Source organism: Salvelinus alpinus, chromosome 3 (genome assembly GCF_045679555.1).
Source record: "Salvelinus alpinus chromosome 3, SLU_Salpinus.1, whole genome shotgun sequence".
Classification (NCBI taxonomy): Eukaryota; Metazoa; Chordata; class Actinopteri; order Salmoniformes; family Salmonidae; genus Salvelinus; species Salvelinus alpinus.
Window position 1 is genome coordinate 57,386,988 of NC_092088.1, and position 14,382 is coordinate 57,401,369.

At 41.6% G+C, this 14,382-nt stretch overlaps 1 protein-coding gene across 4 annotated transcripts in view; it reads left to right on the forward strand.

The window, feature by feature from the left end:
* The window catches only part of LOC139570996 (reticulon-1-A-like), a 27,973-nt gene continuing 13,591 nt past the window's right edge, over positions 1 to 14,382 (forward strand). Inside the window, exons 1-3 of one of the 4 annotated variants that reach the window (XM_071393422.1) lie at positions 1 to 690; positions 7,297 to 7,350; positions 8,103 to 9,902. In XM_071393422.1, coding sequence (XP_071249523.1) covers positions 234 to 690; positions 7,297 to 7,350; positions 8,103 to 9,902 — 2,311 coding nt within the window. In that variant the 5' untranslated portion in view covers positions 1 to 233. The remainder of the gene's footprint in view (positions 691 to 7,296; positions 7,351 to 8,102; positions 9,903 to 14,382) is intronic. The other 3 variants (XM_071393423.1, XM_071393424.1, XM_071393425.1) reach the window with 3 other exon arrangements.

Consider the following 14,382-nt stretch of genomic DNA (forward strand, 5'->3'; position numbering starts at 1 on the left):
TATTTCAACATTCTGGTGAAGGGGCTAGGTGTAGTAGGCGACTCACACGAGCTATTCGGTTGTTCCGTGGCAGTGGTCGAGTCGTTCTTCTGTAACAGTAGTTTATTCGTACCCAAAAAGCCTGAGGGAATTCAACGAGCTTATTTTGTTTTTTTTGAGTGTTCGTAGTTATTCAGTGAACGTGCCCTGCAAAGTACGAACTTTATCCGCAGACAACCGGTAGTTAACGTTAGATGGACGACGGTGAGCAAGTCGTATCGTCCACAACCGAAGACGAAATGAGTAGATACGGTAATCATTATGGCAACAACGAGGCCACAGCTACATTTGGCGACGATGATATTGTAGACTTAGTTGGCGGAGCACATGATGCTATTGAGAGGCACAAGGCTTCGTACCCCGAGGATATAATCAAATTTAGGATGGACGAGGAAGCGCAACTGACCACCACTACAGAGCGTGCCACGGCACAACTGACACACGACGAGGTGATTCCAGATTCCACTCCATCAGAGGAAGAGTTGGCAGAAATAATTCCAGCACCAGTGATTCTCAATTGTTTGGATGCAGACTCTTTGCCAGAACTCATCAGACCATATCCCCCGGCAAAAGCAGCTCCAGAAGAAGCAGGTCCAGTACTAGAAGCAGCTCCAGAGGAAGAAGCGACTGCGGCTCCTCCAGCACCACCCCGTGAGTAGTCAATTTAAGTATTTTAAGGATCATCTGGTTTTTAAATCTGTCTCTTGGTAAAGCGTTATTAAAATAGACGTTTCAGTACTTGCTTGCTAACTTAATTGCCAATAATGTTACCGTTGACTGGCTGGCTAACTCATTTTTGGTAACGTTAGCTAGCGTATGTGATTGTGGAATTGATGCGGCAACATTCATAAACCATTTTTTGGAAAATATGAAATTGTTGCGCACGGCTCGAGACTGCATTGGTAGCTAGATATAGTCAGATACTCCACACAGACAGGCAGTGGCAGGCTAGCTAACTAACCATTCCGAAGTCCCCCCCCCCCCCCTAAAAAAAGGATGGTTAACTAGATAGCTGGCTTTGTAAAGATGATGCGGACCACCTACTTGACACACCAGCAAGAAGCTAGTGAACTGGCAGAATTGTACCACCTATTTCGACAATTTATTTAAACGGATGCATCGGTGCTGATTATTACATAACATGTAATGCCAGAGTATTTTTTTAAATCCAAGAAACTAACAAATTGGCTCATACTAGAATCATTCTGACTGTCATTTTCCGACCTGGTTTGTGGTTGCGCAAGCCAAGCTAGCAAGCTCTGTTCTGACTCAGTCAAGATGGCTTGGATTAGTCACAACAAAGGAATCTCATCTACAGTCGTCCACTCCCCTGTTTTAGTTGTTTATCCCAAAATACCTTAAGTGAACGGTAGCTACCTCGTGGAAGCAAGCAATTTTTATGATGGGTAACATTTTTCATCGCACGAGAAATTGGGTTTTCACCCCTCAAATCTCCCGATCTGTCAATCATTCACGCTTTTGGATAATGACGTGTTTTTATCTCATTCGGGTGAAGACAGACATTGTTTGAGAGCATTGTTATTGTGTAACTTGGTTAGCGCCTTAGCGCACACGAATTTAATTTAAAATGTTCTATTTTCTGTTAGAATAGCTAAGCACTTTCCCAGACATGCGAGGCCAGACGGGCAGGGTGGGGTTGGGAGACCATTACAAAGACCTGGTTGAGTGTCATTCCATTTAATCCCTTTAGGCCCGACTATTGCCTAAGGACTAATATAAGCATACATCATTTTGGAAGGGCAGACATGCTTTATATTCTATTTCGGTGTCCTGCAATCATTTGGAATGCCTTCTTACTGCAGGATAGATGCTGTAAAGGAAATGGTCCTACTGGCTCTGACGGGCCTTGTGGGTTTGCTCCCTCTGTTTTTGCTGTGATGTGTATTCTCGCTATCCTAGGAAGGGCTAGATGAGCATGCTTAAGCGTGTATCAATACAATCACAGCTGGATTTAGCTGCTACTAATGCACTGAATCACTTCTGACTGTGTTGGTCTACTTTTTAAGTTGGAACGTTAACACAGTGCTGTAGTTGCTATATGGTGTACGGTTAACTAGGCCTCCGTTTCTCAATCACGTGCCACACTGACTGTCGTTAATGTTACACCTACAATACTGTGCACCGCTCTAGTTAATAACTGCACAACTATAATGTCCTAGAATGACCCCTTCTCATATTTCATATTGACTTGTGACTAGAAGTAACATGGTGTTCATTGCAGTCTGTGCCATTAGCTTTCTTTGCCTCTCAGACATATTACATTTCATGGGCAGGTGTTGGCCTACATTTTAGGTTCAACGAAAGTGTTCAAGCAACGTCATTGACTACTAGCCTATGCAGAACAGGTGGACAGAATTCAAGCAACATGGATTTCATTATAGCTAATGTTAATTGTCTATGGTTCAATTTTAGATTTACTTCAATGCTGGAACCTAGACGAGAGAAGTAACCGGTCTTTAAACTGGTCTAATCTGAATAATCAGTACGGTAATAAATGCAATACAAAATGCATTTGTAATGTGATATTTCCTGGCTTTTGAGGAGTGGATGCTTTTTTTCTTATTTTTTTGTATGATTGGACAATGGTATTCAGAACCATTGTACGTTGATGGCAACTAGTGAGTTTCAATTGTTGTATTCTTAATCATTGAAAACATGTTTTGCTTCTGTCCTATTGAAATATTCCAAGACATCTTAATCTGCAGGTTGTTGAGAATATTGTATAATTTTGGTGACTTGGCTAAAATGGAGCTCATAGCATTCAAATTGGGAGATTTTTGCTATTAAACGTTTCACATTTTGTTTAGATGGTCTTGATTTGAATTTGTGCTTTTTCTCTCTCCCCTAATGCTCTGCTTGGGTGTCTGTCAAGCATATGTCTCAACCAGTTAGGCACAAAAGCTGGAATCAAGGATTGAAAGAGGGATTACTACTTTCAAATACGTTGTCTAGGCTATTATATCTTAGAAGAGCCTGAACCAAATTTTTGCTGCTTAACCTGTCGCGAATTGGAATTATTGATTATTTAGTTCATTAACTTTAAAAAAATGTCTACTTGGATCAGAAAATGACTGCTATGCCTAATTGTATCAGTTATTTTGCCTTTTAAAGGTTGATCTTCATGTTGCTACATTAAAAAGTAAATTCTTCAGTCATTCTGACACTAATGACCTTTTTCCCAAACTTTGTTACATGCCTGTAAGCTATTCCCATCTTGTATGCTATAAGCTGCCTGTCTTTGCAGAGGGTGTAAGCAATGTTGCACACTGGGTGGATTTACGTTAGTAAAATATGTCTAGTGATAACATCAGATTTCCAACTTTTCTGTTTACACTAGCCTTGGATATGGGTGCAGCTATTAGCATACCATAATACAACGGGCACCAACATTTTCAGAGTCTATCACTTTCGCAGTCAAAAAGAAAGCAGAGATCTACCCCTCAGAGCAGGGAGGGAAGGGATAAGTCAAATCATGATCACAGTGATCTTCAGGTTGGAAAATCAGTGCATTCAAGGAACTCAAGCTCAAAGTCAACGATTTCCAAGTTCACAGTTATTTTGAACACTGCATTAGTCTCAACCGAGGGAGAGGGCAGCAGAGCGTTCCATCTCACGGTCCCTGCTCTCTTCTTCCTTTCCCCTGGTGAGACTGCCCGGGGGGGGGGGGGCGCTGTCTTCCAAATGATGGTGAAACTCGAGTCACACCGCATCTGCCTCATGCACAAATTCATGTTGTTCCCATGACCAGAGGAAGTGAAAAAATTATTTGATATTAAAATAGCTTCTAATAATAAAAACGCAGGGCTATCGATACACTTTGCTACTCATTCATTGCGGCGTGAGTGGAAAGTAGGGAGAAGTGCCTTTTGTAATAGTGTTGAATATAAACAGTGGCGGTGCTGAATAAAAACTTAGACATGAACACACTCCTAAAAACAGCATCTCTTTGCTGTATTCTTTGACAGTCTCACTCTGGTCAGGGTTTTAAAACTTTGCTGTGGCCGGGGTAGTGGAAGCTGTAGGTACAACGATTTGAGCTATCCGATTGGCCGGCACAGTAGGCACTTGATTAAGCCCCAGATCTCCCAGTCCGAAGAGGTGTAGTTTGTCCAGATGTAAAGCTAAGCAAAAATGACAACTGAATAATTCAAATAAAGAGCTGTATTGTATACATAAAAGGTGAAATTATTTTATACAATCGCTCAGAGAACAGGCTTATTTGACACCCCTGTTTTCAATACCTCACCTTGTGAGGATAATGGCACTGAGGCTTTAAATAAAATATTGTATGAGTTGCAGAACACATTGGGAGCGATCTTAGACCATTCCTCCTTTCAGATCCTTCGTCTGCGCTTATGGATTGCCCTCTTAAATTCTACTGAGCTAACATATGGAATTGTTTTAAGATGGTTATACCAAGGATCAATTAGCTATTAGAATTTTAGGGCCCCTTTTTGGGTATCAAATACATTATTGGATAAAATATAGATTTTTTGGCCTTTACTACTAAAGCCCATAGTAATGGATTGAATAATGCATTTATAGATGGCAAAAGGACAGTCAACCTTGTTTCTCATGTGTGTTTTTTAACTGCCCTAAATCTAGGAGAAACAAAAAACTACCAAACAGAAGTTGGCACATCAACAGTACCGACTTCAGCCGAGTCTCCTGAAACTTGTGGATAGGGATGCAAACTAGTCACCTTTCGACAAAGTTCGCCATTTTGAATCCAAAATAGGTTACCTACATGATTTGTGTAGCTCCAATGAGAAGTTTTGGGGGGGGGGGCGATGACTTTGGATCACTACTGGCTGTAAGCGAACGAGAGATTCGCATTTGGAGCAATACTGGCTGTTTCCAAGGGTCAGCCAATCGTTCACATAACAGAAGCAGCACGCGACTGAAGAGACAACCAATTTGCTAGTTACGTCATCAGCGCACGCTTTGGGAAGACGGCGGGAGAGTGGAAAGGCAGTTTGTGCTTCCCCTGAACGATAACGACGAGGTAGGTGAGAAGCCTGACCACGGAGACGGGTGTGAGAAGGTGATGAAGTGTACTTCATGAGCTGTAACTGAAAAACAACTGGCATTTGGAAAGTTTGAGGTGAGGGTGGTGGAAAAAGTATTCTTAAAGATCTTGCTGGCTGGCTCGAATTCTCCGTTAGGTAGCCACAGAAATGTTGAGCCACGTTAGCCAACTTATCTGATCAAATAATGTTGTTTATGGTGTGAAAAGTAGCTGGCTAATAAAGTCAGTTAGCGCATCTGATGTTGTAACTTTACCTAACGTTAGTAACCTAACCAATTCACTATTGTATTAACTGGTAATGTTATATGACTCCTTGCCATTCCACAAGTTATAACACGTTAGTTGATTACCGGACCCTGGCAATCTGTGTGAAATGTTATCTCTAAAGAACTAACTACTATCTGTAAGCTAATGTTTTCCCTCTACAGTGTATGGTTAATTTTCAGAATGAGAGAACTAGGTGAAAATGAGGCGTTGCTTGTTAAACAGTTAAGTGTAGCTGGGCCTGGCTTAAGCTGGATGCCACTATATAGAGGTGAAAGGAACACCACACAGTTTCCTTCTTTCTCACTTTTTCAATATAGTAGATAAAAAGGGGTATGCCAGGTGCTCTCTCTGCCTGAAATAGATCAATTATGCCAACAAAGGGTATCATGATCTGCTGGCACATTGTAGAACAGATGTCCACAGGCAGAAAGTGTATAATGTGCAGTGTAGCCCAAAGATATTGCTTTTGTTGTGTTGAATTTGACAGTAACACGTGAGGGGGGATTATTAGATTTTTACTCAGTGAATGTTATTTTTGCACATATGTAGCATAGTGGCCACTATAATAGAGTAAAAAATAGAATGCCTGTTTGTTTCATTCCAGTTCTATGTAAGATGTTTTCCCCCCCCAAGTGCTCCATTTAGGTTGTGTGTGTGTGTGGAATGGCCGCAAGCATTCTATTGTAAAGGCTGTCCATGGCTAACTGCAATATTAGTGTATTTTTTTTCTCAAGAATTGTGTCATTTTGCAGTGAAGTCTAGGCAACAAATAACATTGGATTGCTTTCTTTATATTTTTTAGCTGTGAGTTAGGTTCACATTAACCACGTTTTATTTTATACACAGAGACTGGTTACGTAGATCATATTCTATGTTAAAACCTGTATTTCCCCCTAGCAGGGATTTCACCCTAGCAGGGATGTTTCAGTGTGGAAAAAAATAGTCACCTTTTTGGGCCCACACCAGTTTGTATCCCTGGTGGGGGTCGTAGAGCAAAACGTAGAACACTATGTTCGTCAGTCTCCCCTTATAGTTTTGTAGGTCAAACTGTTCGGAAGCTACAGACGTTTACGTGAGCAGAGTACTTGGCCATATACAAGGGGTACTGAGTCGACGTGCAGGGGTACAAGGTACTTGGGGTAGCTAGGTACATATAACTAGGAATAAAGTGACCAAAAATGCATACGCTGCTACTGTTTACTGACTCAAAGCTAGTACAAAAGGGTCAATGCAGATAGGCCGGGTAGTGTAGTACTCCAGTATAGAGCTACTGTAGAAATTGTTCAGGTTCCAGACTTGGTCCATCGGTACTGCTTGCCGTGCGGTAGCAGAGAGCAGTCTGACTTGGGTGGCTGGAGTCAATTGACAGGTTTTGGGCTTTCCTCAAATTGAAGAGGGCAGTCTAAGCGTAGACTAAGGGTTCTGTAGGGCGGAATGGTCTAAGATCATTCCCAATGTGTTCTCCAACTCATTAAACATTTTAGAAAAAGGCTGTGCCATTGTCCTCGAAGGTGAGGTATTGACAACAGGGTTGTGAATAATTTTGACCTCTACTGTTTTTGTTGTTGAAAAAAATGACTTGTTAAACACAACCTCTTTCTTTGTATTAGTATTTTAGCATACAATATAGCTCCGTATTTGAAATATTTATTTTAGTCATTTTTGTTCATCTTTGTCAAAGGTATCAATAGTTTCGGAACCCACTATGTGGTGTAGATGTTCCCCCCACTATCTCCGGAGGTCGTGTGGCAGATCTCTTCAAGAGATTTGAATCTAGATCCATCTGTTTACACTACAGAAGCATTTCTCCTGGACCTAGTTTGTTGTCAAAGTAGTGTAGAGGCTCCATGTTAGGGTCTGTTTCACACTGTTGAAGTGTTAATTGTTTTCTCAGCTGCTGGCATTGTCCACTTCACACTGTGCTACTGTCTCTTTTTCAGATGACAATTTTCTTCCTTCTGCTGCGCCTCAACCTCTGATGCAATTCCCAAAAGGCAAGTTCTTTTTCCTGGCTGCCTTTGCCCTCCTGCATCTTCTCTTTAATTTCATGCCTTTTATACCTTAATTACATATTGACTGATATGCATGCGAAGTTTGTTAAAGGCCCAAATGCAGCTGTTTTTATAGTAATGTCAAATTTCTTGGTAGCAATTATGTACCTTACTGTAATAGTTTCCAATTGTAAAAATAAAATAAACCAATTGCCTTTTTAGCTACATTTACCACCCGGGGATGTCACCAGGCAAGCTGAAATTCCACCCATGATTAGAAGGTCCTGTGTTAATCGTTTATTCAACCAGCAACTATCAGGAAATAACACTGATCAAATTTGTTCACACTTTTACAGTGTTCATTTTTATCAGCTATTGTACAATATGATATAAAACACAGGATAACTGCACTTGGCCTTTAATAATATTTTACATTGCTTTTGCATTTAAGTAATTTAAAAGACTAACATTGTTTGTATGATCCTATAATGTGAATCCCTGTGATAAGTCCACTTACAGTAGAGAAGATAGAAGACTAACTTTACAGTTAAAAGTTTAGGTGATGATTCCCCTCATTGATTGCTCCCATAATTGGTTTAGCATCTTTTGGCATGCCAGTTGATAACTCTGAGATCACTGATGGGAAACACCACCTCAACTCTGCAGACTGCTGGCAGGGCATGCCAGGCATGGCTTGCTAGCGCTGAAGGAATGGAGTGTGTCTTGATGTATTGCATTTTCCCTCTTTACTCAAGAACTTGGGCAGAAGGGTGATTCCCCTGCTCCCATCTTCCCTCTCTCTCGCCTTCACTCTCCCGACTCTCTGGAAGACCTCTCTTTGTCAGAGAGTCCAAATCCAACATCTGCTCCATTGGGCTTCTCTTCTTGGCCTTCTACTGAGCCCCCCAAAATACTGACCAAGGATATGCCTTGGGATGAAGAGGGTAACACCAGATTAGGATTTAGTAAGAGTGATGAGGATATTGTGAAAGGGTTAGAAACTGCTACCTACACTCAAAGTAAATATAAAAAAAATTGCCCTGAGAGCGATGTAGGGTCCAAGTCTCTGTGTGGAGACAGTGGAGTGGTCTCTCCTGAAGAGCAGCTTTGTAGCTCAGTCAGGTCTACTACTCCTTCCCAGTCCCCCAATAATCCCCTGATGACTCCTGAATCTGACATTGCACCTGCCTCCTCTAACCCAACAGAGCACTGGGATTCTCCATTCTTAGCTTCTCAAGACAACCCCAGGGCCTCCATGGATACGTTTACCAAAGACTCAGCATCCAGAGGCTCCTCTGGGTATGAGCCAGATATGCTTGGCCAATCAGATGATGACTTAATGTTTAAGGTGAAGAAGAATCCATTCCAGGGCTTCTCCCCTGTAGCAGATGCTGGGTTCTCCCATCTTGGGGATATGACCTCTGACAGCCAGGCAGCTAAAATGTCTGAGAGTCCCACCCCAGACCTGGTTCAGTATGGCCGGGCTGAAGACTCACAAGATGGCAGCCCACCATCATATTATGATGAAACAAAAACGTATGAGTCTGTCAAGATGGCTGCGGACTCGCTCATGGAGCCATTCAATCAGTTCTCAACCACCCCAAAAGAGAGCGAGGACTCTACACTTCCATCTCTTCCAGATATCTTAAAGCCCTTCCCTCTGAACCCTGACAAAGTGGACTCGGGCTCTTCTGAAGGAAGCACTGAGCCAAGCCCTGCTCCTATCCGGAAGATGGTTGAGTCACCCACTGTCCCTGTGTCGGCCACAAATCCCTTTGCTTTCGATTCCAAAGCTTTACTGCTGAAGGAGCTGACTGAGGAGACTGAAGCAAGGCTAGCTGTGAAGGTGGAGGCTGAAGATGAAGGCTTTAGTGCCTTTGACCTCGTAAAGGAGGCAGAGCCTACACCCCATAGCAAAGCACCTGTCCAGATAGAACAAAAAGATTGGATGTTTTCCAGTCAAGATTCACCTCAAATTGTGAACAAATTAGAGCCTCTTAATTTCCAGACAAGAAAGACCCCTGAAGATTCTGATTCTGAGAGTCCGTCAGCAGACTCCCTGTCCCCTGTTCTGGAGGCAATGGCCAAGAATCCTGCAAGTTTCCAGGTGGAGTCTGAGAAGAATGACATGAAAGTGGAAGAGGCAGCAGAGGATATCTCTGAGCCGGAAGTGTCCTCTGAAGAGTTTGAGTTCATCGAGAGGCCCCTCAGGGGTGTAATCGATGAGTTTCTAGAAGCATTAGATAGCTCCAAGTTTGCGAAGGCAACAGAGTTTAGCATGGATGAAGATGACATGTGCTTAGGGCTGACGGATGTGGCGTCTGCAAATCTAGTCCCAGAAGTTCAGGAAGAATCTCCTAGTCAGCGCTCTTACCACCTACTCACCCAGAAGGTTAAGTCAGACCTGGAGAAGGATGATACCAAAGGTCCCACCTCAAAGGCCCCTCTCATCCACTCGCCTGTTCGCAAACCGGAGTTGCTCGCTAAGGACACAGGACCGGAGTTGCTCGCTAAGGACAAAATGGATCAGATGCCCAACCTGAGTGCTGAAGCAGGTAATTTCCACATGGAAGTTCACCAACAGTTATTTTTTTTGTTTTTATTGGTGCATCATTTTACTCTCCTTGGTTGTCATTTCCCTTTTTCCCCCCATAAGTTTCCACTTTTTCATCACCTTTCTCCTCTGCATTGTCCCTTTTTTATAGCATAAAAAAAAAAACATTTACAATTGGGTGCATGTGTTGGCATGATTTTGTTTTCATGATATTGGTTTTCATATTTTCTTAATTTGTGTTTTTGAATCCATCCTCTTGCTGTAGTAAGTAATGAATTTCTCTTGACTTCTCTGTGCAGAAACATAATACAAATGTGCAATGGGGGGGGGGGTGTTACAAAGAGATTATGTTAAAATTACATTGACACCACACAAACGATTTATAGGAAGTGACCTAGCAATGTATAATCCCATACCTCATTAAGCTATACAGTGCCTTCAAAGTATTCACACGCCTTGACTTTTCCCACATTTTGTTACAGCCTGAATAAACAATTTATTAAATAGAGATTTTATTTGTCACTGACCTACACACAATGACCCATAATGTCAAAGTGGAATTATTCTTTTTGAAATGTATGCTTATTAATAGAAAATTAGGCTGAAATATCTTGAGTCAATAAGTATTCAACCCTAAATAAGTTCAGGAGTACTATTTTGCTTAAGTTGCGTGTTTAACATGATTTTTGAATGACTACCTTCTATCTGTACCCCATACATAGAATTATCTGTAAGGTCCCTCTGTCGAGCAAGGAATTTCACACAGATTCAACCATAAAGACCAGGGAGGTTTTCACATGCCTCGCAAAGAAGTGTACTTATTGGTAGATGGGTAAAAAATAAAAAGCAGACATTGAATATCCCCTTGAGCATGGTGAAGTTATTAATTACACTTTGGATGGTGTCGCAATACAACCAGTCACTACAAAGATACAGACGTCCTTCCAAACTCCATTGCCAGAGATGAACAAAACCACTCAGGGATTTCACCATGAGAACAGTGATGAGGATGGATCAACAAGTGTTTACACTCCACAATACTAACCTAATTGACAGCGACAAGGAAGCCTGTAAAGAATATAAATATTCAAAAACATGCATCCTGTTAGCAACATGGTACTAACGTAATATTGCAAAAAATGTGGCTCAACTATTCACTTTTTGTTGTGAATACAAAGTTATGTTTAGGGCAAATACAATGCATTACTGAGTACGACTCCATATTTTCAAGCATAGTGGAGGCTCCCTCATGATATGGGTATGCTTGTAATCGTTAAGGACTGGGGAGTTTTTCAGGATAAAAAAGAAAGGGAATGGAGTTAAGCACAGGCAAAGTCTTAGAGGTAAACCTAGTTGTCTGCTTTCCACCAGACACTTTCAGCAGGACAATAACCTAAAACACAAGGCCAAATCTAGTCTGGAGTTGCTTACCAAGAAGACAGTGAATGTTCCAGAGTTGCAGAGTTAACGTTTTGACTTAAATCTACTTGAAATCTATGGCAAGACCTTAAAATGGTTCTCGCAATGATCAACAACCAATTTGACAGAGCTTGAAGAATTTAGAAAATAATAATGGGCAAATGTTGCACAATCCAGGTGTGGAAAGCTCTTAGACTTACCCAGAAAGACTCTCAGCTGTAATTTCTGCCAAAGGTGCTTCTACGAAGTATTGACACAGGGTTCTGTATGTAAATGAGATTTAGTTTTCAATACATCTGCTAAAATGTCTAAACATGTTTTCACTTTGTCATTATGGTATTGTGTGTAGATGGGTGAGGATCTATTTCATCCATTTTGAATTCCGTCTAACGCAACTAAATGTGGAGTAAGTCCAGGGGTTTTGTGCTTACATTTCAGCCGTGTAGTAATATTTAAATGCCTATCATTATTCATAGACATGCAGTATATCTTATGAACACCCTTATTTTTTTTTTTTTCATAATACGCCTGGTTAGAAAATTAGCTGATCTACAATTAAATGTTTGATTCTTGCCAATTGGTTTGAATGGTACCACAGGGCCTGGTAAAAACTGCCTCCCATGGGAACAGTGTGGCAGTTAGCAGGCCTGACTGTCTTGCTTACACCCACAGTGATTTTAGTTTGCCCAGAGTTTTTCTCTATGGAATTAGATTATCTCTGTAAACTGTGGATTGCTGATGCTGTGTGTTGCCCAATGAGAGGCTTTGAAGCCACCGGTCGGCCATATTGGCACTCCCCAGAAGAAACATTCCTCCATAGGAATTAATGTAATTCTAGTGTTTCAATTCAATGTCTCAATGACACAATTACATGTATTTAAGTGGGGACAGTAAATCAAATTGAATTTGTCACATTTTTATTTCACTTATATTTAACCAGGTTGAGAATAAGTTCTCATTTACAATTGCGACCTGGCCAAGATAAAGCAAAGCAGTTCGACACATACAATGTGTGGGTGTAGTATTCTGGGTAGCCATTTTATTAGATGTTCAAGAGTCATATGGCTTGGGGGTAGAAGCTGTTTAGAAGCCTCTTGGACCTAGACTTGGTGCTCCGGTACCGCTTGCTGTGCGGTAGCAGAGAGAACAGTCTATGACTAGGGTGGCTGGAGTCTTTGACAATTGTTAGGGCCTTCCTCTGACACTGCCTGGTATAGAGGTGGATAACAGGAAGCTTGACCCAGTGATGTACTGGGCTGCACGCTCTACCCTCTAGTTCCTTGCGGTCGGAGGCCGAGCAGTTGCCATACCAGGCAGTGACGCAACCAGTCAGGATGCTCTCGATGGTGCACTTGAAGAACCTTCTGAGGACCCATGCCAAACATTTAGATCTTTCAAAATTATACTTTAAGGAAAATGTTTTAATGTACCATTTACAAATATGCATTAAGGCGTCTAATGGAGTGAATGTGGCAAAAACTGTGTGTATACATACATACATACATACATGCGTCTTCCCCTTCCCCTCCCTGGGTCCATTTATTTAGTTTTTGTTAAAAAAAATCCTAGCACTACACAGCTGACTCAATTACCCAGCTCATCAAGCTTTTGGTTATTTGAATCAGCTGTGTAGTGCTAGGGCAAAAACAATACATGCACCCATGAAGTTTGGGAAACCCTGATCGTGTGTCATTGATATCACCAAACTCTACTGTCTGGTTTTAGCCCTGGCTGAAAATAACAACTAGAGATATGAAACTGTACACCACCTTGTAGGCCCCATTTGCCTTTTGAGCTCCCATGTCCAGATAAACCTTACCCAGCTCAGTGAAAAGGGCAGTGTTGTAGCAAAAAATGTCCATATGTTTGGAAGGCTTACTGCACTGGGGCAGTGGCCTTCAGATTTAGTGTTTTATTTTGGTATTTTTGCTTGACTGTTAGGTTAAAGGCTATGCTTTCATTTTAAGTATTTTTACAATGAATGGCTAAGTTTTACCTTGCTGGTTATTCACCCTGAGGCACATCAGTAGAGTGCAGATATTTATCTGATTGGGACATTCCTTTGAGCAAGGCTGGCTGACACACAGACAGTGTGTGAGGAATCGCCCAATAAAAAGGCTGCCTGCATTGCGACACCAGCCGATGAGGAATAGAGATTGTCAGCAAGTGTTCCCTTATTTGTTCGACTCGAAATGCAATACCATCAAACATCACCCCTGCCCTATCTCATTCGCAAAACCCCCTTAGTGAGATTGCAGGTTGTTTTGAATCCACAGAACTGTAGTAACTGACCACTGTATAATTAATTAGTCACCCATAGTCTTCAGTAGGACTACACCCATATGCTACAAAATGTACCTTGCACGGTACCTCGCATTTATCTAAATGACTCCAGCTATAGTTCTGAGTGAATATACTTTTGTCAACTCTCTAAATAACTTGCTGAAAACACTAACGCAATATAAATGATTTGAAACAAGAATGAGGAAACCTAGGCAGACTTAAGTGAAATTAGTGAGGTGCCCTCTAGTGGACTAATACAACAATCACCATTTTCTTATGTGATTTAAGACTGACTACTGATGAGGGTTGATTTGGTGACGACCAAATCATAATTGTTTGGCTGATTTTGATATGGTACACCGTTTGTGAAGATGGATTTTGACTCTGATCAACAGAATAATATTACATTCATAATTTAAGCGCAGTAATGGTCCGATTGGATGTCTGATGCTTTCCAGAGCATGGAGGTTAGATTTGAGGTTTTTGTTTTAATGTTACTTACCAACTTTTGGAGGCAATTCAGAGGGCATTTAAAATTAAGTCACAGTACACACTAGTGTCATTTTTAAAGGTAGTGGGATAGTCTGTACTTGTAGTTCCTACAGAGACCGTTGGGTGGAGTCACCTACTCGCTGCTTTGTCATCCATGTGGGGATGAGAGGGAGGGGAAAAGCACATGTACATTTGCGCAAGGGGAGGGGGAGTATCAGATGGAGGTAGGGGGAGTGAGTTAGATGGAAGTTGCTGCGTCAGTGCGTTAGCCGTTCTAGGTGCCAGCA